Raw genomic sequence first — 21,339 nt, 5'->3', positions numbered from 1 at the left:
GCTTCCTGGGAAATATCAGGCACAAAGCAAAAAAAGAGTTTTATTTCTTTAATTACTTATTTATTTATTGAAAGATAAAACTGCAAAATGAATACTAGGAAATATGTTATGCAAAGAATAAAGATGTTTGTTTATTTATCTGTCTATCTATCTATCTATCTATCTATCTGTCTATCTGTTTATTTATGTACTTATTGGGTGCTGGAATTGCAAAATGAAGACTCATAAACACTTGTTTATTTATTTATCTATTTATATATTTATCTTCATTTTACTCATTATTGCTTGGGTGGAGAATTGATAAGGCTTTTTTTTTTTTTTTTTTTTTTAAATCCAGGCCTGACTCCATGACCCCTGACCTGTTCCTTTGTAGTGTGTGTGTGTGTGTGTGTATATATATATATATATATATATATATATATATATATATATACACATACGTATCCAGTGCAGTATATACTTCTGACGTATTTTATTGCTTTGTAATGGAGAGATTTTTGTTTCTGTTTCAGATCCCGTTCTCTTTAGTGCAGTTTCCTCTCTGGGAATATTTAAAGGTATGTCTCTCTCTCTCTCTCTCTCTCTCTCTCTCTATCTCTTTTTGATCTGTCTGTCTCTCTCTTTCCTTTATCCTTTATCTGTCTCCCTGTTAGTCACCTTCTCCTGCTCTAATTGCCTTACGTAATTTGTCCTGTGATGAAAAATTGGCTGGTTTATAGTCGGTCACGTTTAATGCGTTCAGGTGGGGTATTACTTTTCGCCTCGGTGAATCAGAGGGTGACGACGTAGCCGTGATTAAACACACTCATAATAGGTTACGAGCTCCCGACTCCATGGCCTCGTGTCTCTCTCTCCCTCTCTCTCTTTCTCTCTCTCTCTCTCACCTTCATCGTCTGGCCCTGGCCACGGCGAAGCCGTTTCTCTTTGAAAAGGCCAGCGTTCAGGAGGATGACATCACGTCTCCGGGCCCAGAGCACAAAATTCCATTAGCGCTTTTGGCCTCGTGGCTGAGGAACGAGAGAAGTGAAGAGAAGAAATGAGCAAATGAGAGGTGAGGAGGAGAGGGAGAGAGTGTGACTGTAAAAGCCTAAGAAACACCAAACCACCTGTTTGACTGTTAAATGCAGGACACACTGACGCACACACACACAGTGTTAGGAGAGAAGAAAAGGAGGAAAGGGGGAGAGAACGAAAAAAGCAGAAAGGAGAGAGATGAAGAGAGACAAACAGAGACACATTCAGACAGAATGAGATCAAAGATTTTAGGCTTTAAAATGATTTCGAATGGATGGATGGATGGATACATAGATAGATAGGGGTTTTAACTTTACAGATAAACCATTAAAACCATTACAAAGTAGATAATATGAGAAACTTTAAAAGCAAAGCCTGACTTTGAGATCTAATTTGATGCCATTTAAGAAATACTTTAAATGAGATTAAAGAATTTTTATACATTTTTTTAAAAGAGAAAAAAAAACAATGAGATCAGGACCCAGTGATAATACAGAATCACAAATTGTTTTAAAATCATTTTAAATTCTAAAACAAGTTGAAATTGAGAGAATTTGGCTTTAAAGTTTTTTTTAAAAGTGGAAAAACCGATGGACTTCTGCTTTTTAAATATTTTTAAAATAGATTTTTAGTGCCTTTAAATGTTTTAAAAGTAGGACATTGGAGATAGTTTGATATCAGAAGTCACTTAAAATGGAGAAAATATTTTATTTTTTATTTAAAAGCCTTTAACAGATAAAAGGAGAGATTTGGGCATAATTTTTAAAAATTATTTTAAAGGCAAGAAGAGGAAGCAGTGACACATTAAAAATTCACATAATGGGAGATTCCAGCTTTAAAAGTACAAAAAAATGACAGATAAATTTAACGAGTTGACTTTAATATACGAGAAAAAAATTGCCTTTAGACTTTTTAAAAAGAATTTGAAAGTTGAGATTCACAAAGGTGAGATTTATTATTAAAAGCAAGAGTAATCAGGGTAAAGAGAAAGATTTTCATAATTATTTTTTAAAGCACAAGAAAAAAATCAGATTTAGAATTTAATGGCATTTTAAAAATAGGAAAATATGAGAGATTTTGAAAAGGAAAATGCATTTGACAAGGAAAAAAGTACTTTCAATTTAAAATCCTTTAAGGAAAAAAAAATAGAGGGTCAGCTTTAAAAGAAGAGAGAGATTTTAACCTTCACCTATACTTAATGAATGGAAATTTGTATAAAAGGTTAAAGCGGCTCTGAACAACAGTAATCACCAACACCAGCTGTTTCACTGATGGATACCAGGCTCTCGTTCACACACACACACACACACACACACACACACACACACACACACACAAACACACGATTAATGAGTATGGAGAGAGAGAGATAGAAGGGGGGGGCGGCGGCGTTCTGCAGGACAATAGTGTTCACAGCTGGAGCTAAGCATGGAGTGTGAAATGTTCGCCCCCTCAAACGGAATAAGACGTGCCATTCATTGGACTCCCTTTGACACGTTTTCAAAGACATTCCCTCATTCCCTCATTCCCAGCCATCTGTGGAGAGACGCTAGACGAGTATCAGAGCTTAAATGCTATTTTTCTCCCTCTCTTTCGCTTTATCTCTTGTCATGGCCTTAAAAAGCATAGATGAGCGCATGACACACTAGTACAGAAACCCAGTGAGAGTATCAGAGCTGCTTTTGTTTTCATCACTCTTTTGAAGATCGTCTAAAAAGCCATGATATCCCGGCGCTCTTGTTAAAAAACTAAAGTGAGATTTGAAACACTTCTTTGGTGATTTGAAGGCTTTTTTTTGCCGGACTGATTTGGGATCACAGTGTGTGAACGTATGTGAGTGTGTGTGTGTATACGCCACAGCTGGGTGACATGTGTCTAGCCGAACACATCACATCCTATCCGCTAGTTGTACATGAGGTGTGGGAGAATCCCGCTGTGGCACTGCTAGTGTGCTGTCTAAAAGTTGTACCATAAACTTAAAAAAAAAAAAAAAAAAAAAAAAAGTCTGAGATTATTAAACGTTCTCTTAACACTCATGCCTAAGCATTGCATGGTCAGTTGCTTGTGAAGGGTGGAGTTTGACCAAATTGTGTCTGTTATCCTTTATTTAAGTCTTTTTTTTTTAATTTTCCAAGAGCAGCTCATCCCAAAGTGTTTTATTCCTCTTACACCACAGTGTTCTGCCAATGATTACCCAAGACAAGTGCCAAGTATGATTTGTTTCTTGTGTTACTAAACTGGAAAACATTTAACATTATTATTATGCACGCACAGGATAATACGGGAGTGACTCACAAAAGAAAGGGGTGTTTGTTAAACTAAGGCTAGCATTAGCTACGTACAGTTGAGCTAGAATACACAGCGACATGAAATGTAATTTCAGCCCAAGAGTACAGGACAACAGGAAATTAAATCCTGAATTAAATCATGAATTTCCTTGTATTTGTGTGCTTTTTTTTGTCCAATACACACACTGTGAGGTATTATAAGGTATAATGAGATATAATGGTTAGAAGAAGTGTTACATACATACTGTATATCATGTAGTATATCATTATTACTTTGCCTTTGATTTAACATCAACTGCTTAAAAGTTGATCACTAACAACTGTGAAACGTTGCACGCTATGAAAAACAAACCCCAAGTTTTTCTGACAGTATTATACTTTGACATCTCTACTTTCAGGAAACATAGACTATATGGCCAGACGTTTGTGGACACCTGACCATCACACCTATATGTGGTTCTTCCCCAGATACAAAGTTGGAAGCACACAATTGCATAGAATGTTTTTGTATGCTGTAGTGTTACAATTTCCCTTCACTGGAACTAAGAGTTCCCAACCCTGTTCCAGCATGACAATGCCCCTGTGCACAAAGCGAGCTCCATGAAGACATGGTGTGTGAAGGTTGGAGTGGAAGAACTCGAGTGTCCTGCACAGAGCCCTGACCTCAACCCCACTGATCACCTTTGGGATGAACTGGAACACCGACTGCACCCCAGACCTCCTCACCAACATCAGCGCCTGATCTCACTAATGCTCTTGTAGCAGAATGAACACAAATCCCCACAGCCACGCTCCAACATCTAGTGGAAAGCTTCCCAGAAGAGCGGATGTTATCTGGAATGGGATGTTCAACAAGCACAGATGAATTTGATGGTCAGGTGTCCATAAACTTTTGGCCATATGTTATAAATAGATTTTACCAAAGCATTGTTTTACCAAAGCATTGAGAAAGTCATTATGAACGTGAAATATAGCCAAATGAACTAAACTAATTAATCAGTGATTATTTCCCCACCGATGTATAACTCAGACAGAGAAAATAAATGTTAGCGAGACTCTGTTTGGTTAAATTCCATGAGTGATTTTTACCTCAGGTGAGGAGACAGGATGTGAATGGATGATGCTGTTGATCAAATTGCTAATCAGCGTTTCCTATTCTAAACTTTCACAATAATTATTTAAAATTTGGCAGTAATATTGTTTCTTAGATAGATGTAGAAGACTACATATATAACTATAAGTAGAAGATATCAGTATTTGGCTGTGTGAAGGGCTTTCGCAGGACACCACAAACATCATGTGGTACTGCAGATTAGATTTTGCATTGCATTTGATGTGTTGAAAAGTCAAAAGAAATGTGCGAAATCTTTATTTTGTGTACCTGTAGACACCCTGTCTTTTCTGGGTTTTTTTCTGTTTTTTGTTGATTTCTCTCTCTTTTCCTCTCTCTATTTCTCTGTCTTCATGGGAAAATAAGGAGATGACCTCAGCGTTCTGGATGTAAAGATGGCTTCTCTGTCTGGTTCCCATCGTCCGAGCGAGCCCATGGGCTTTGACTTTTTCAGGATTTTTCTACATGTATTAGCTGTAGTAATCCTCGTTTTCTCTCTCTCTCTCTCTCTCTCTCACTCTCTCTCTCTCTCTCTCTCTCTCTCTCTCTGTAGACTCTGTGGCGGAGGAGGCAGGGGGAACGGCTGGACTCTTGGCAAGCTGCAGTGTGTGGAGCTGTTGCAGGTGTGTGGGATTAGCCTCATCTCAGAAAGAGAGAAAGAGAGAGAGAGAGGCGCAGAGAGAGAGGGAGGGTGAAGTGGCTAAGCCAAGGTCAGGAGTGTAGAAACTTCACCCAGCTTCATTCCTTATGAATTCCACATAGGTCACGATGACAAGAAGCACCTAGACATTGAGAAACGGAGAAAACCTGGCATAAAGAATTAGAGAAGGAGGAAGAACGCTAAGACAGATATCTAGAGAGAGAGAAAGAGAGAGAGAGAGAGAGAGAGAGAGAGAGAGAGTGAGAGAATGGAAGGGATCTGAACATTTCACCCAGAGGACAAAGAGCATGGCTGCTTGCCACTCCACCTGGAGTTTGTGTCTAGTCTGGGAACTGTGTATGTGTGTGTGTGTGTGTGTGTGTGTGAGTATGTGCGTGCTACATCCTCTGTGTTGTCCTTGACCACTTAAATGTACAATCCTGTTTTGCTACTACAGCTGAAGAAAAAGAGGAAAGAAACTTGAAAGATGTAAGCCATCTGCTTCAGTATGGGAATGTACAGTATAGGAAGTATAATTAACCATCCATCTGTATACAGATGACATGTGTGTTTGAATGTTAGTGTATGCGTTCCTAAATATGTTGAAGTGGGTGAAAGTTCAGCAGAGCGGCTGATTTTCGGGGTGTGTGTCTGTAGCTTTGCCGACTAGATTTATAGCCGGCGCTTTATGATAATGTTTGATTATACTTATACAGTTATTTAATCGACTTATTTGTGTGTCTCATTTCCTTTAGGCGGGGTGGCAGCATTTATTACGACCCCTCTGGATGTGGCCAAGACAAGGATAATGCTGGCTAAGGTAAGAGTATATTGAATAGAATATTATTAAATGGCAAGAGTGGCATAGTTATTGGTAATAACTTAGATTTGCACAGCTTATAGTGTTTACACAGTATGGTGCAAAAAAACAAACAAAAAAAAACCTCAAGTAAGCAGCAGTTTTGCAGGCAGAAACGCCTCGTTGATGAGAGAGGTCAGAGGGGAAAGGTCAGACTGGTTCAAGCTGAGAGGAAGTCTACAGTAACGCAAATAACAACTTAGGAGAAAAGGCTGATGGGCTACAACAGCAGAAGAGCACATCAGAAGAGGTATCTGAAGCTACAGTGGGGACTGACTCACCCAAACTGGAAAGCTGAAGATTGGAAAAACATCGCCTGTTAGAATATAGAGAGAACATAAAAGCACAATGTCAGAATAAAAAACACTGGCAATGTAACAATACAGCTTAATATTATTTACCCAGCATAAGGTAAGAGTTAAACGTTAATAATGCTAGCCAAGGTGAGCGTAATGCCCATGCTCTGCGCACTAAATTAAAAATATGACGGTTGTTTAAGTGTCCTGTCTGCTGATGCCTCACAGTCGGGGAGAAAGGTGAACAAACAAAAATCCCTAATGTAGACAAACCATGAACAGATGCTCATAGAGTTAAAGAAGCAGCGCGAAACAGAAAAGACCTCAGATTAGCCAAGGACTCGAGTGACGCACACACTTCGTCTCACTCTCTTCTGTGCTTTTGAGACTGAAAGCAGACAGAGCTATGTGTGTTTCTGGCTGATGCTCCTTCAGTCTGTAGATGTCAGAGCAGTTTGAGGCCTACACTCACAAAAACGTACACTCTATTCGAGAGGCTTAGGGGGCCATGCATGGTTTTATATGGACGCTGTGCTTACACACCGAGCTTAACTCATCATCTAAGCATCAGTAACTGAAGGACGGTTAGAGGATTGGAAATTTAAAAAATGTAGATTAATAAATTTCTAGGATTGTGATTACAGAATGTAGAAATTTGGTGATTTTTTAAAATTTTTTTTTAAACAAGTGCAGCGGACCTTAAATTGGTCCCTGAGGTACACCTATCTACTAATATGGCTAAAACTGGATTTCCTCATGCTGTCTGATTAAAACATCTGCCTATAAAGCCAAAGTATTCAAACTTATCCACATGAGGCCCACTTACCAGTTTTTTCCAAGTTTTCCAACTTACCATTTTTGACCAAGTTTGGTAAAATTGTTGACTATATAGATATTTATTGTCAGCTACGTCAAACGTACATTAGCAGATTTTATTTCACATTATTTAACTAAAAACATTATCCATTTACCCTGACAGAAAACTGAGTGTGCCATGTCAGTATATCTTTTTATGCGGGAAAATTGGGTCGAGACAGAGGCGCCAGCTAAAACAATACTAATGTGAGATGGGGAAAAGGGGACGGGAATTCCAGGGGTGTCAGGTAATATCGGAGAGTTCAGAACATCTACACAACTGTCAGTCATTTGTATGTCAATTGGCTTAGTTGACATTTTTGTCTTCCAGCGTAATCTGATGTAAAGCGCTGAGCTCCTATGCGAAATGCGTAAAGGTTGGCAGGTCTGATTATTTATCTGTCTATCTGTGTATATATATATATATATATATATATATATATATATATGTGTGTGTGTGTGTGGTGTGTGTGTGTGTGTATATATGTATGTATGTGTGTGTGTGTGTGTGTGTGTGTGTGTGTATATATATATATATATATATATAATTTTTTTTTCTCTATCTCACCCCTCACCTGTTCCTCTTGTAAATGCACCCCACAGTTTGCATACCTCTGCTATAAATGAGGTGAATTGTGAACCATTTATCTACTATGTTATTTAAAGACTTGGAAAGAATAAAAAAAAGTTATTTTAGCAAGTGGTTTTTAAGAAATACTGTACTGTATTTGTGTGCTCAACATTGTCGGTAACTGTTGGTTCCGTTGTGTTGCACCTGTGTCTCATCACAGTGCTTAATGACAGAATGAAGTGTGAAAAGGAGGAAACGAAGGTGCTGGGTTTGGCCGTTCTCCCCCTGTTTACCTTCTTAACTGGAATTCCTCACCTGTGCTAATGAAAGAGGCTACTTGTGCTGAAGCGAGCCTGGTTGAGTGTGTTTATGTGTAAGAGAGCACAGAACATAGATCATACATGCTTTCTCACTGTCTTTCTTACACAGGCTGGTACTTCCACGGCCAGTGGAAACATCCCACTAGTTCTGTACGAGGTGTGGAAGTGTCGAGGTGTGTTTGGGTGAGTACGAGCCATGCATACACAACTGCCAAGATAGGCACTTAAATTGCCGACTAAACTGAGCATGACTGTCCAACGACAACGATTCATTCATTCACTTACTCATATTTATTTAATAATTTGTTGCTTTGCTCTCCTGTTAAGAGCCTGTGGACAGTAAAGCATTAGCAACATTTCCAGTAGATATGTATGTGAAAATGTCCCTGCTGGCTTCCCTCTAAACAAAGGCCTCTATATTCAAATGAGAACCTTCACTCTTCCTTCGATTTTTTTCTCTTTTTCTATTTTGTCTGTTTCGTTCCTTTGTCCTTGACTTAATCTATAGCCGATGGAGCTGATGAGTAAAAGATGAAAGAATTTCAAACATTTTTTCCTGTAATACTGATATATATACACACTCTCTGGAAAAACTTTGAACAGTGACAGAGCAGCGGTAGAGGAAAAGTGGCTTAGACAGATACTCAGTGGAAGAGCGCAGGCCCTCCTGCAGCTGAGTGCCTTGTACAAATTGACCAGCTTCAAAGCTGTAATTATGGTAATGGCTCCATTTGCAGTCGAGTCGAGCCAGAAAGTGCTTCCATATGTTTAACTCCGCCCCTAGGGCTCCGGGTCGAGCTCCTGACTGCACCATCCAAAACAGTCACACTTGAGGACTGTGCAGTGCCTAAACTTGTATTTTCCGAGTAAAGTTTGAAAAGTTGTGCATTTGCTATTACTCATTCGGCAGATCCACTACTCTCAGCGCTAGGCATGCACGGCAGTCCACTTACAGTGTAATCACCTTCACTTACTACCAGGCAAGCTGGGATGACACAATTTTATCTATGTGCCTGTGCATCACTTTGTATCAAATTTTCAACTGTCAAAAGGTTTGCCAGATGATGCAGCAGATACTACCTTAAACATGGCAAAAAGAATTACAGTTCACTTAGACTCCACAAGTTGATGCAGTGTTGACATTTTACACTTTGAATTTCAGTGTGCGGTTGCTGCTAAGTGTAATTACAGTGCAATTGTTTAGGAAGAGTCTTTTCTTTATAATTTAACACAATTGAGGTAAATGTTGATGTTTCTAATGGTTTTTTCTTGTTTCCACTGTCATTCTGCCTTTATATTGTCAGGATAAAAGACTTTTAAAGGCAGCCATTTTCATGTTTTGGGAAATATATGGAAAATCTGTAAGACCCGAGACACTATAGTTCTGGAAAGAAAGTCTTGAAACAGTCTGAGGAATGGGAAAGAAACATATGATAGCCATGTCGATAACTGTGTCATAACTTTACCATGCACTCTCAGAAATAAAGGTACTAAAATGTACTATTCCATGTTACCAATATGGTACTATCAATGGTACATCTTTTGTACCTTTAGTATGTATCTTTTACCCTGGAAGTTGCATGTGGTGTAAAGGATCAAAGGTACATCAGTAGCCCTTAATTATGAACCTTAAATTATTTTTTAAAAGTACACTATATTATAGAACATAATAATAAAATGGTACAGAAGATGCCCTTTTGATAGTATGACCCCAGAGACAAGGAAAAAAAAATATTTCCGAGAGTCCTAGACCGAATTTGTGCTTCTTGACCTTTTTTTTGCATTTTTTTTCAAAAGCACAGACTCACATGTTTCATTAGAGCCGAGTAGAATGTTCATCTCGGAGCTTTCTTTACGACCATAATGTCTAAGTTTTCAACTTACAAATATCTGAATTCCTCTTGTCTCAAGACTGAGTCATGGCTCAGATCAGGTCCAAGCCTCTATGGGAAATGATGAATAGTTAAACAGTCATTAATATAGGTCCTGATTAGATATGCCAACTCATAACTGGATGTGATGACGTTGGTTTGAATCAGTGAACAGGTGCAGGAAATGTGAAAGTTGAGAACTCTGACTCACTTGACCTACTGCCAAGGAGCACAGAAACCAAACAAAAGGGCATGTCTAATAAAGGAGAATTAAACATTATAAGATTTCCTCAATATTGCTAGCTGGTTATATGTTCCCTAAAATCCTGCATGACATCATGGTTTTTCACTTGACACAAGGTTTGAGTCAAGGGGTCTTTTGCTGTCATGATGGGCTACTTGGAATGTCTTTCCACTTGGCAGGAAGTTTTCACATGCTATCTGACCTAGTGGTATTAGTTTGAGGTTAAGTTTCCAGAGGGTTTTATAGTTTGATTTTACCACCACAGACTCAAAAGGCAAGTCCTCTCCTACACAGCTCATAGACCCTACACATATAACCCCTTGCTAGCGTATTCCAAGATGATCTTGTTTGCTAATAAGCCAACGCAAGCACATTGAAGGCTTGCAAACACATGATCCTGACAGACGCATGAAGGATTCTGCAAATGGCTGGAATAGTTGAGAGATAGCTGCCGTGCTTGGCACCTTGTACAGCTTTGCAGTTGACAAAACTGATGTATTAGTGGGCACGCAAGGGTCACTCATGACCCTCGTTCTAAATCGAGGCTCATAAACTGCCTCATGCTTTCTGACCTTGCTCATCCCCCACAGGTGTTTCCAACTCTCAGGCCCAAAGCACACATTTTCAGTCAGGCTTGCAGATGAGGTTCGAATCCTTTGGAAGAGATCTGAAAAGGGTTAAATATACAGAGATAAAGAGAGACAGGCGGGAATACAGAGGATGAGAAAGACAATGAGTGTCAGAGAGAGAGAGAGAGAGAGAGAGAGAGAGAGAGAGAGAGAGAGAGAGAGAGGGAGGGAGGCGGGGGTGGCTGCATGCTTGAGGGACGTGTGTGAATGTCATCTGGCTATCCGTCATGTGGAGAGGCCCTGAGGGCCAGTGCTAATACCAAAAGCAGCTGTGTGGAAAAGAGCCCCAAGGGGGGACGGACGCACTTTCATGGCCCGCTGAATCCTCCAAAATCAACGGTGCACATTCCTCCCTGATCGGCCCTTGAGCTTCGAAAGAAAAAAAAAAATACAGCCATTGGCCGTTGCAAATATTGCAAGGACCTCTTACAAAGCATGTCAGATGTGCGAGGAGTAAGTCCAGTCATGTTATGATGGTCAAGAAATGAGTAACTAACTGGTTAATTAATTAATAAATACGGGCAGTGGTATCTCAACAGTGAAGGCCCTGGGTTACTGAACAGAAGGTAGGAGGTTCAAGGCCCAGCACCGCCAAGCTGCCACTGTTGGGCCCTTGAGCAAGGCCCTTAACCCTATCTGCTCCAGGGGCACCGTATCATGGCTGACCCTGCGCTCTGACCCCAGCTTCCTAACAAGCTGAGATAGGCGAAGAGAAGAATTTCACCATGCTATAATGTGTATGTGACAAATAAAGGCTTCTTTTTCAATTCTGGTGCAGCGGGTAGTGTCAATGCCCCAAAGCTGCAGAGTTGTCAGCTCGATCTTGACCTCAGGTTACTGTCTGTGTGGAGTTTTGCATATTCTTCCTGTGGGTTTCCTCCTGGTTCCTCCTTGCTTCCTCCTACCTCTCAAAAGAACGCTGGTAGATTGCCCCTAATTCTAAATTGCCCCTAGGTGTGAATGCGATTGCATGGTGCCCTGCGGTTGACTGGGTGTATTCCCGCCTCATGCCCAGTGTTCCTGCGTAAGGCTCTGGATCTACCCGACTCTGACCAGAGTAAAGCAGTTACAGAAGAGTAATGAATGTATTATTAGTTCCACATTACTTGACCTCTTGAGGAAGATGTAATTGTATCGTGGCCTCGACTTCATCTTTCCTTTTCAACTCCTCTGCAGGCTCTTTGCCGGTAGCATCCCCAGGATGACCTTCATCAGCGTGGGCGGTTTCATCTTCCTCGGAGCTTACGAGAAAGTGCGCCGCATGCTCCTATAGGACATTTGACCCTGAAAGCAGCAATTCTTCCGGGAGGACTCACCAGCAGATCATCGTACCCTGGAATTTGCATTCCTGACTATCAGTGCACAGCAGATTGATTTTAATTACCCAAGTTCCAGGTATTTTACAGACAGCGCTGCCGCCATGATCATATTTGGCCTGAAAGTGTGCTGCTGGTGTAGATATTAAGAGTTATTAATGGGGTTTTATAGTAAAGATGTTCATATTTGTGATTTTTCTTTATGTACGCTATGACTGCGCTACAACTGTAATCTGTAATTCCTGATCCAATTGATTAATCTCTACATTGTATCATTCCTGTGTCTGAAATGAAGCCCTACTCTGTATTCTCTACAAACATCAAAGCATCTAGTAGCCTACACTGTTTGGATACCAGCATTTTCCAATGCATTGTGGGATATCATCAACACACTATGCTTTTGCAGATGATTGTAAAATGCCAAAACTCCTACAATAGTGCACTATGTAGTGAACATGGTGCAGATTCAGAGTTCAGTTTGTTAAATATGAGAGCTCCTATCCGAATGAATCTTTCATTACGACTTGTATTGATACTGCCTCACGGAAAAGAGTCTTCATTACTTCTTAACTTTGCACTGCTGTTGAATATTTAGCAGCTAAATAAAACTTAACAAGAAAAGTTACCCACTCTCTGTGAAAATTAACACCAGCGTTGCTTTATGGATTTTGTAAACTTGTTTATCATCCAGAATTCTAAGTTTCCCACTTGTAAATGAGACTTTGCCAAGTGTCCGAGAGCAGTTGCAATTTCCTGGCTTCCATCACCATTCGAACGCAACATTAGCTAAGCCTGATATAGAGCAGACAAAATTCAAAGTTTTTGAATAGGTTTTTTGGTCAATTTTATTAGTTTACCCACTACTGTCAATTAAATAAATAAATTCTATTCTGAGACTGTAACAGCACTCAAAAGGAGTGCTTCATTAACAGTATGTGCACTTGTTTGGTGAAGCAGTTACTGTAAGACTGCGAGCTGCTGTAAACTGAGATTAGCCTTACAGTTGATATTAGACAGTGTTATTGTCAACAGTAAGATAAATGGAAATTTTCTTCCCAGTAAAATAAAATATCACAAACATTTTTCATCTAACACACCCATTTCCTACTTAGATTTTCTAGACTATTTAACCCATTTCTTGAACTTCAGCCAAAACATCACACAGCTATATTTATGCTTTATTTCATCACACAATTATTTAAATATTACATCTGTGACATCTTAAACCTTATGGGTCCCTTATGTGGGGGCCATATGAAAATTTGAGTATGAAGATATTTGTTTAAGCATTGGGGCCATTTTATAAAATGATTGACATACTAGTAAGAGCACTAACGGGACACACATTTAGCATGAACCAGAGCTAACAACAAAGTCCTTATGTAGCAGGATTGAACTGGAACTGCCAGTCCTGAAGAATGGTTTGCTGTTTGAACGCACCTTACCGAACCCAATCTCTCGTAAAATAAATCAGTTGTCAGCTGGAAAACAAACTAACCTGTAAAGTTTGACGTGAAGGGTCAAATATAGCAGATCGTTGAGTCCAAGTCTTGAGTCTAGACTTGCTTGTTTGCTTATTAGCAGTGAACATAAAGACGAGTGATTTCCAGGAGTGATTTATGAGAGTATCAGTAAAAAAAATATGGGTAGCATGCTGCAGCCCGAGGGCATTTTGATAACTTTATGAGGTAGAAGAACACGAGTGGGAAACCAAGGAGAGAAACTGATAGGCAAGTCCACAGGTGTGAATGTCAGAGTAGAATTTAATCAAAGCAAGCCATTGGAGTCATGTTGTCAAATGGAATATTATATTTTTATCCTGTCAAATCCTGAGAGCAATGGATTTTTTTCCCCATCTGAACTAATGAGCAGTATTATTTCTTATAGCTGTGTGCGATAATTGTGCAGTACAGGAGCTGTACGTCCCTCCATGTGAAAACTGTTACAACATGGCAAGTGTGTTCATATTAAAAACAACTCAAGCATGCAAAATAAATAGGAAAAACTGATAATAATGCAAACATTTGCTGACCTGCATTATCAACAGCCATGGCAGACTTTAGTGGCATTACTTGTGTGATCATAGCCCTTTCTAGCAAACAAAACATTAGTGAACTGTATCTACATGCACATTAGTTCAGTTTAAACATTGACTAATGTTAAATCCTGATAGAGAGCAAATGTTCCCATTGCAACGGAACTAAGATCATGCTTAATGTTTGCTCACGTAAGAGCTCAGCGACTTTGCAGAAATGAACCCAAGCATCGAGCGGTTGAGGCTCAAGAACCTTGGCTTGTCCTTCTTGGCTTGTCACGAGGACATCTTAACTTCTGGGATTCCACGGCCTTTCGTGGTAATTTTTAGACTATGCCTAAGACTAAGTTTACACCCGGACTTAACCTTGAACAACGTGTCTCTGGCTAACCACTCGTATTGCGGACATTCCACAACATAAAATGTAACTTTAATTAGATAAACAGTACATTGTGCCTTTCTTTAATAAATAAAAAAAAATGTTAGTGTTGCCAAATTGCTGTGGTATAAAAGGAATAAAACACTACGGGATGTGGTGTTACTGGAAAATAATCAACTTCAGGATGTTAACAGTAACTTCGCTTGATCACACCACCTTGTTGATGATTATTTTCCTGTAACAGCACCACTCCACAGGTGTTTTATTCCTTACCTAGTGGCTATAAACGATTGATAAAATTGTTGCACCCTTTACCACATTACCATTTAATATACCGTATTAAAAAAAACAAAAAAACATCTAAATCAAATTTATAATTAAACTAGATGGAGTAAACAATAATGAAATTCATACAACAAAAGTCAAAGAGCAAATGTGATTTTAATAGACATGTCAACTTGCCACACGTCAACATTTTCAGCATTGCAAATGTACAGCCGTATGAGTTCATTTCAATAAATTAATCTGAAAGGAAGGTGAAGAAGTCTGCTATGCCACATGAGCAATGGAAATTAGCAGGTAAAACCTTTTTGTATATCTGAGAAGATTAAGAAGCAAAGATTTTTTCTCTTCATTCCGAGTTAGCCGGTTAGCTAAAATCTAGCTGTGTAAACCAGTTAGTTAGGTAACAGAGTGACAGAATTGCTGTAACATAGCTAGCTAACTCCTACAGAAAAAAATTATTCCCTCAGTTTGGTTTCTGTGGGGAGGAAAAAAAAAAAACAAGCAAAACGGGTAGGCTTAAAAAGCCTCACAGATTTGAGTTATTTGCTTAGTACCTATTATTTGGTTTAAAGAGGCTAGAGTTAGCATTAGCTAATGAGGCGTTTAGTAACGTTGACGTAGCATTATCTAATGGTGTTTACTGAAGATACTGGCCATTCCCTGTGCGTAGACATTGAAAAAACACCTGAACACCAGCTAACACATAATGATGCCCTTTCCTTGTGTAAGTAAAGTTTATCTTCATCCCTTTTGTTGTGCGCTAAGAAATTTCTAACAATGCTCTGTTGTTAGCACACATTTTAGTAATTTTTCTTTTCTTCTGAGGTGTCCACATTCACATTGCTTCCCTCAATGGTGTTATAAAATGTAGTCAATTAAAAAATGAACCAGAGTAGTACAGTTTATATGTACCACTGGCTAACTACTTGCATTTGGTACCTTTAGCAAATGGAAGAGCTGAATCTTTTCTTTTGCTCCCCCCAGATTTAAGGCTGTGCAAATGATGAAAATTACAGTTTTAACCTCCACAGTTAGTAGGTCTCACCTGTGGAATTGTGAAATAGGCTGCTTAAGCATTTCTGTTTGAGTTCAGTATTTACTCTAGTGAAAAAGTGTGAAAATTTCATCCTTCCTACACATTTAAATCTTGAGAATGGTGTTAAATCTCACAATATTACTACCAAAGTGCTGATTTGCATTTCTTCACCCACCCTCGATCTTATTGTACCATACTGGGCCTAAACAGTTTCTTTTATTCAAGAGCAACAAATATGAACCGTATGATAAGGCCGTAGCTGGAGATTATAGTGTTTATCTCAATTTCAAGTGCAGGAAAACATTTCCATTTCACGAAAGAGAAGAGTCTCGTCCTGAGAGACACACGACAGACTCGCAGATTCTTTGTTCATGCTGTAAGGCACCAGGGCTGGGAGGTTTATAAAAAGAGAGGAAAAATAGCATCACTCTGATCGGACCATGCACAGAATAGATTCAAATACTCTTCTGTAAAAGTTATATAATAATAATATAGATATAGATATATATGAAAACTCTTATGTACAATTTAAAGTCCAACATTATAGCACTCTGTTGTATCATACAATATTCCCTACATTAACATGCTTCAAATGCAAGTCACATTTTTTTTTTTTTTGCAGCGGTGAACGAAGCCTCCCTGAGGAGGATTTAAACACTATATACAGGTGTAACGCTCGAACTGGGACACGAACGGCCCCCTGTTCAAGCTTCGCCTTCAAACCCGGACGCCTAGTCTCTGCGATCAGATGCAGGACGAGCTCCATGTGCGCCCCTCGGTGTGAGGTAGCAGTTCACAGTGCAAACAGGATACAAAAATATCAATACGAAAGTCTTCGCTTGGTATTCCACGAGGTGCTAGTCACTAGCCGGCCTGAGGGGGGCGGTCTCACTCGACTGTGTGTGGCCATTGGGTAATAGAGTCTTTGTGAGCTCAGCGTCCGTGCAGGTGGAGGGAATCGAGGTCGGCTTTACTGGCCGATGGTGGCTCTCGCTCGGAGATGACGTTCCCGTCCTGCTGGCAGGAGATCCTGAAACTGAAAAAAAAAATAGCAGTTCAATTTAATTTTTTACGGCTTGTTTAAACAATATTGTCGCAAAGTAGTAATCTGTAATCTATTTTTAGTAATCAGTAATCTATTTGCAGAGAGTTCATTCTGGAGTTATAGCTCCAGGGAATCTTTATAATTAGGTTAATGTTGCTTTTGTGAGCACAATACAATGTATGACTAATTGGTAATTATCGAATGGCTTCATTTATGCCAGAATTTCTCTCCCTTCGGAAGTAAATTTGGCAGTCCTACACTGACCAGTCACATGACTGTCACTAGTTCCTCCACAGTTTCTCAAACTTGCGTGCATGCGTAAACCATCTCTGAGTCTAAGCAACCTAGCCAGCTAAAGCTAACCTAGTAAACATACACTATTATGATAATTTTATAATATTGTAGGTTTGTACATGTAGTATTATTGAGCGATCCCGATTCTCCTTGCTAGCATTGTTGTGTTTGGTTCTGCCTGAGTGGCTGAGGGATTCATTTAAAGTATTTAAGTATAACGCCATATCCATTAGGACATTTCTCGGATTGGTCTGATCAGCAAAGTTGGCATGCATTTAAAATTTTAGCATATTTCTATCTATCAAATATTGGTGGCTGTTTGAGATAACACTCAAATTTGGTACTACTGTGCTAAAATTTTAACATATTACACTAATACAATATAAAACACTTCTGCCTATTAACTTAACACCTATTAAAGTACGGCCACCTATACCACAGCCTCTAGCGTTTAAATTTCAGTAAACTGATTCTAAGTCTGTCTTTTAGACTCGCCTGTTCCCTCCTTCGGCCCTGAGGCCATGGAATGTGCTGTGCACACTCTCTGTGTTAATAAAACCAAGCCAAACTAAATCATTCCACCCATCTGATGACAGGACAGAGGGTTCCTTCATCAGGCGATGATGGACGGCGAGCATTTTGCTTGATTTACGAGCCGTGGGCGGAATACAATGAATCAAACTCAGTAAAAGTATGACATGAGGATATTGTGCAATGAAGCTCTATCGCTCGTTTTCTCACCCTCACCTTTTCTATCTCCGTGTTTCTTCTGCGACGTCGGCGTCACCTCCCTCCTGACTCCGTTGGGCGTGCCGTTACAGTGCCCCTCACCCATCTTATGGCTAGTGAAGGTCGATGGAGGGTGCATCTGCTGGTACTCCATGCCTGCAGGAGGCGTAAGGCCCTGGCAGAAGTAGTCTGATGGCCTGGAGTAACTGCTGCTGTTTTCCATGCAGTCAGTACACAGGACTGGAACATCAAAACCTCCTGAAAGGTGAAGGAAGGAAGTGATGAGTTCTGACGACGAAATAACATTAACATTTTTAATCTTTTATTTGGGCTGGTTTTGAACTTTGAATTTCTGCTGGAGAGCCATCTGTAATTTAGTCAAACATTACAATGTAAGGTAAAACAAATTTATTAGAACCTCTTAAACCTCTTGCCAATGGCTAGATATATTAGAGCCCAAGATGTGTGACAGAGGTGGCACTACTGAAACCTCCACTTTAGTGGTGCATACTCCTCGTAAGTAAGCGTCACCACAGACTTGCAATTCCACTTCTGGAATCAGATCTGAGAACAGCTGCATTACATTTTATCGTGCAGTAAAGAAGGCTTACCGTTGCTGTGTGTGTGGCCAATTGGCTGGGATCCTCCGCTGGACTCTACTCTTATGCACACGTCCTGCCTCTCAGATAGTGTCCCCTGCGAGGACAGGTAGCTTGGGACATCAGGAGGAACGATGGTCTCATCTGGAGGAAATGACAAGGAAAAACTTTAACATTTTCACTCCTCAAAGTACAGATGTCTGAAGTCATAAACTATTTAAATGCGAGCAGCATTATGCCACACACCCGTGTTGACGCTGCACTCCTCGCTCTTCTTCCTCGTCTGGTAGATGATGCACACCCACACCAAAGAGGTCGCCACGACACTCGTCACCACGGCGATCACGACAATGCCTACGGTGACGGCCCCAGAGCTGGTGTTCACGTGGCAGTTGGCACCGGGACGCTGGATCACGGTCAAGCTGCACTGGGCGCGCTCCGTGCCCAGAGGGTTGGACATGACACAAGTGTAGCGGCCAGCGTCCTCCAGTGTGGTGCTGCTGATCACCAAAAGCTGGTTGGCGTGGGTGAAGTGGTGGCGCTCGCTGGGCTGCAGTGGCTCGCCACCACGCAGCCATGAGATACGTGGAGGAGGGCTACCTACGGCCTTACACTGCAGCGCCACTGCCTCACCCAGCACCACACTGCGGTCCTCCATCCCCTGCAGCAGATGGGGCATTTCTGAGGGGGGGCACAGGGAGACAAGGGTGAGAGATTCACTCAGCCAATCGCAAATTGTGCACAAATTTGAAATAAATTAAGAAGGGTGGAATTAAGAATAAATTAACAACTACATGAATATCTTCATTTCATCAAGAAAAGCACCAAACACAAAGGCAAAAAAGAGCTACACCACCTAGAACATAAAACAAGTTTTAGTTGCCACTTGTTAGCTATGTCCGACCAATAAGCAACATTCAGTAAGGCAAGCTTCACCTCAACAGTTCCTGGTCCAGAGAAAAGTTCCTTGGTGAAGGGACTAAACTGTTTCCAAGAACTACAACCCATTAAATAAAATTGGCCCTGGTTCCTTGGATAGGAACATTCCAAAAGAACGTGGAGTCCTGGTAAACCTTCTGGGTTGGAAAGATGTAGACAGTAGTTTGTGCCTACAAACTATGGTGATGTTTATATTGTGCTAAAACATGTAGATGGAAACCCTAATATGCTACCTTGCTAGATTAATTGCTAAATAAATATACAGTTGTGGTTTAGATTTGGAGCAAAACGTCCAATGCCATGAGATTAGTTTCCAAGGAAAAAAGATTATACACAAATCAACTAAGTGTAGTATCTGATTTGGCTTCCTGTCTGAATGTAGTCTGTGTTTGCTGCAGGTAGTTGTGTAAGGTGGTGATTAGTTTCTGTGTCAAACATCCGCTCTGTTACTGCAGAATCTGTGACTGTCCCTGCAGCGGTATTCAACAGCTGAACTCAGGCTTGAGAAAAGCTCTCATATCCCACTGCTTAAGCCCTCTGTCCTGTCCCCCAGCCTCTCTGTGACCTCCTCACTGCCCTTTCACCTCTGAACCCAAAAACGAGGCCACAGCTGCACCAGCCAGACCAAAACTGAAAACATTCTTTCATGCAGTGGAGTGGATCTGGGGTTTGCCAAATCCCAGCAGCTTTAGAAACCCAAAATGACTTTCTTTCTGAGTGTATAAACTAAGCCAACAGGACTTTATCTCTGTTTTTAAACAAACCCAACAGGACTTTTTCTCAGTCTTTCAACTAAACCCAATAGGACTTTCTCTCAGTGTCTAAACTGAACCCAACATGACTTTCTCTATATGTCTCCACTAAACCCAACAGGACTTTTTCTCAGTCTTTCAGCTAAACCCAACAGGAATTTCTCTCAGAGTCTAAATTAAACCCAGTAGAATTCAGTGTTTAGATTAAGCCCAGCTCTTACCCAGCACGGTGAGCGTGACATTGGCGGAGATCATGCCTGCTGTGTTTTTGGCTGTGCAGCTGTACACACCCATGTCCTCGGGCTTCACGTGCATTATGAAGAACACATCATCGTCGGGCATCACCTCCATGCGCCGCTCACGGGCTGCCGGGAAATCTGTGCCACCGTCTTTCTGCCAAGCAACCTGTGGAGGTGGATAACCTTTTGCCGCACACTCCAGACGAGCCTTCGCGCCAGCCCGGATGGTGAGGTCACGTGGGGTCTTCACAAACGAAGGCAGTACTGTGTGTGTGTGGGAAAAAGCAGCAAATTAGCCATGGTCAAGTTTATTCCTGTATGAAACACCAACTAATTCAGTTGGATTTGCGAAATGGGTTAGACATGAAACCATGAAATAAATCAATAAATAAAATAAAATCTCCAAATACAATCAATTTGCATCTGCTGGACTGGCTGATAGGCCGTGTAATAGAGTCACTGTCTGCACAGCATCGGCGCTAAATCAATTTGTTCCAAATGTGCTTGGACAGAGCGGTCAGGAAAAAGGGAGGGAGAAAGGAGGGCCACTAATCACATTTCTGTCCTGAAGCTGACTAAGTCCTGGTCTGCTCCTTAATTTAGCAAATAATTCCAGAACCTAAATGCTATCAGGATGAAGTGATTTGAAACAGCAACATGTGGTAACACACTTCTCCATTAAAAAAAAAAAAAAAAAAAAGAGTGCATTTGTGTTTTGTTTCACTTTAAGTCTTTTTCCACCCTATAACTACAGGAACCTATGGCACCAGAATATTGGAATTGTGCTTTTTCTTTTGGCCACCAGTCCAGGAGCAAAGATTTTGGTTGTATGTTTGGGCCAGTTCTTGGTTTAGAGTTCATGCTTCTTGTGTCTTGATATGTAAAGTATCACCTTAGCATTTATTTTATTCATTTTTACTCTCCCAGACATTGCAGATGTAAATTAGTTAGTGGCTGACTTTGGCACAACGTAAAGAGTAATAGCAATGTCAA

The 21,339-nt window shown here is 40.5% G+C and overlaps 2 protein-coding genes across 4 annotated transcripts in view; one reads left to right on the top strand and one right to left on the bottom strand.

Annotated features, from left to right (window-relative positions):
* Positions 1 to 21,339, top strand: part of slc25a26 (solute carrier family 25 member 26) — an 80,584-nt gene that overhangs the window by 31,668 nt on the left and 27,577 nt on the right. For 2 of the 3 annotated variants that reach the window (XM_053226910.1, XM_053226909.1), the window contains exons 6-9: positions 513 to 557; positions 4,967 to 5,036; positions 5,809 to 5,873; positions 8,064 to 8,137. In XM_053226910.1, the coding sequence (XP_053082885.1) occupies positions 513 to 557; positions 4,967 to 5,036; positions 5,809 to 5,873; positions 8,064 to 8,137 (254 nt within the window). Of the gene's footprint in view, positions 1 to 512; positions 558 to 4,966; positions 5,037 to 5,808; positions 5,874 to 8,063; positions 8,138 to 11,874; positions 15,215 to 21,339 lie in introns of those variants that run through there. The other variant, XM_026935741.3, reaches the window with a different exon arrangement.
* The window catches only part of lrig1 (leucine-rich repeats and immunoglobulin-like domains 1), a 40,975-nt gene continuing 34,486 nt past the window's right edge, over positions 14,851 to 21,339 (bottom strand). The window contains exons 14-18 of the mRNA XM_026935398.3: positions 20,329 to 20,610; positions 18,663 to 19,097; positions 18,429 to 18,560; positions 17,836 to 18,075; positions 14,851 to 16,785 (exon numbers count right to left, since the gene is read on the bottom strand). Of these exons, the coding sequence (XP_026791199.2) occupies positions 16,607 to 16,785; positions 17,836 to 18,075; positions 18,429 to 18,560; positions 18,663 to 19,097; positions 20,329 to 20,610 (1,268 nt within the window). The 3' untranslated portion in view covers positions 14,851 to 16,606. The remainder of the gene's footprint in view (positions 16,786 to 17,835; positions 18,076 to 18,428; positions 18,561 to 18,662; positions 19,098 to 20,328; positions 20,611 to 21,339) is intronic.

The sequence above is a fragment of the Pangasianodon hypophthalmus genome, chromosome 20, assembly GCF_027358585.1.
Source record: "Pangasianodon hypophthalmus isolate fPanHyp1 chromosome 20, fPanHyp1.pri, whole genome shotgun sequence".
In the NCBI taxonomy this organism is placed as follows: domain Eukaryota; kingdom Metazoa; phylum Chordata; class Actinopteri; order Siluriformes; family Pangasiidae; genus Pangasianodon; species Pangasianodon hypophthalmus.
This window is presented reverse-complemented; position numbering and strand designations above follow the sequence as displayed.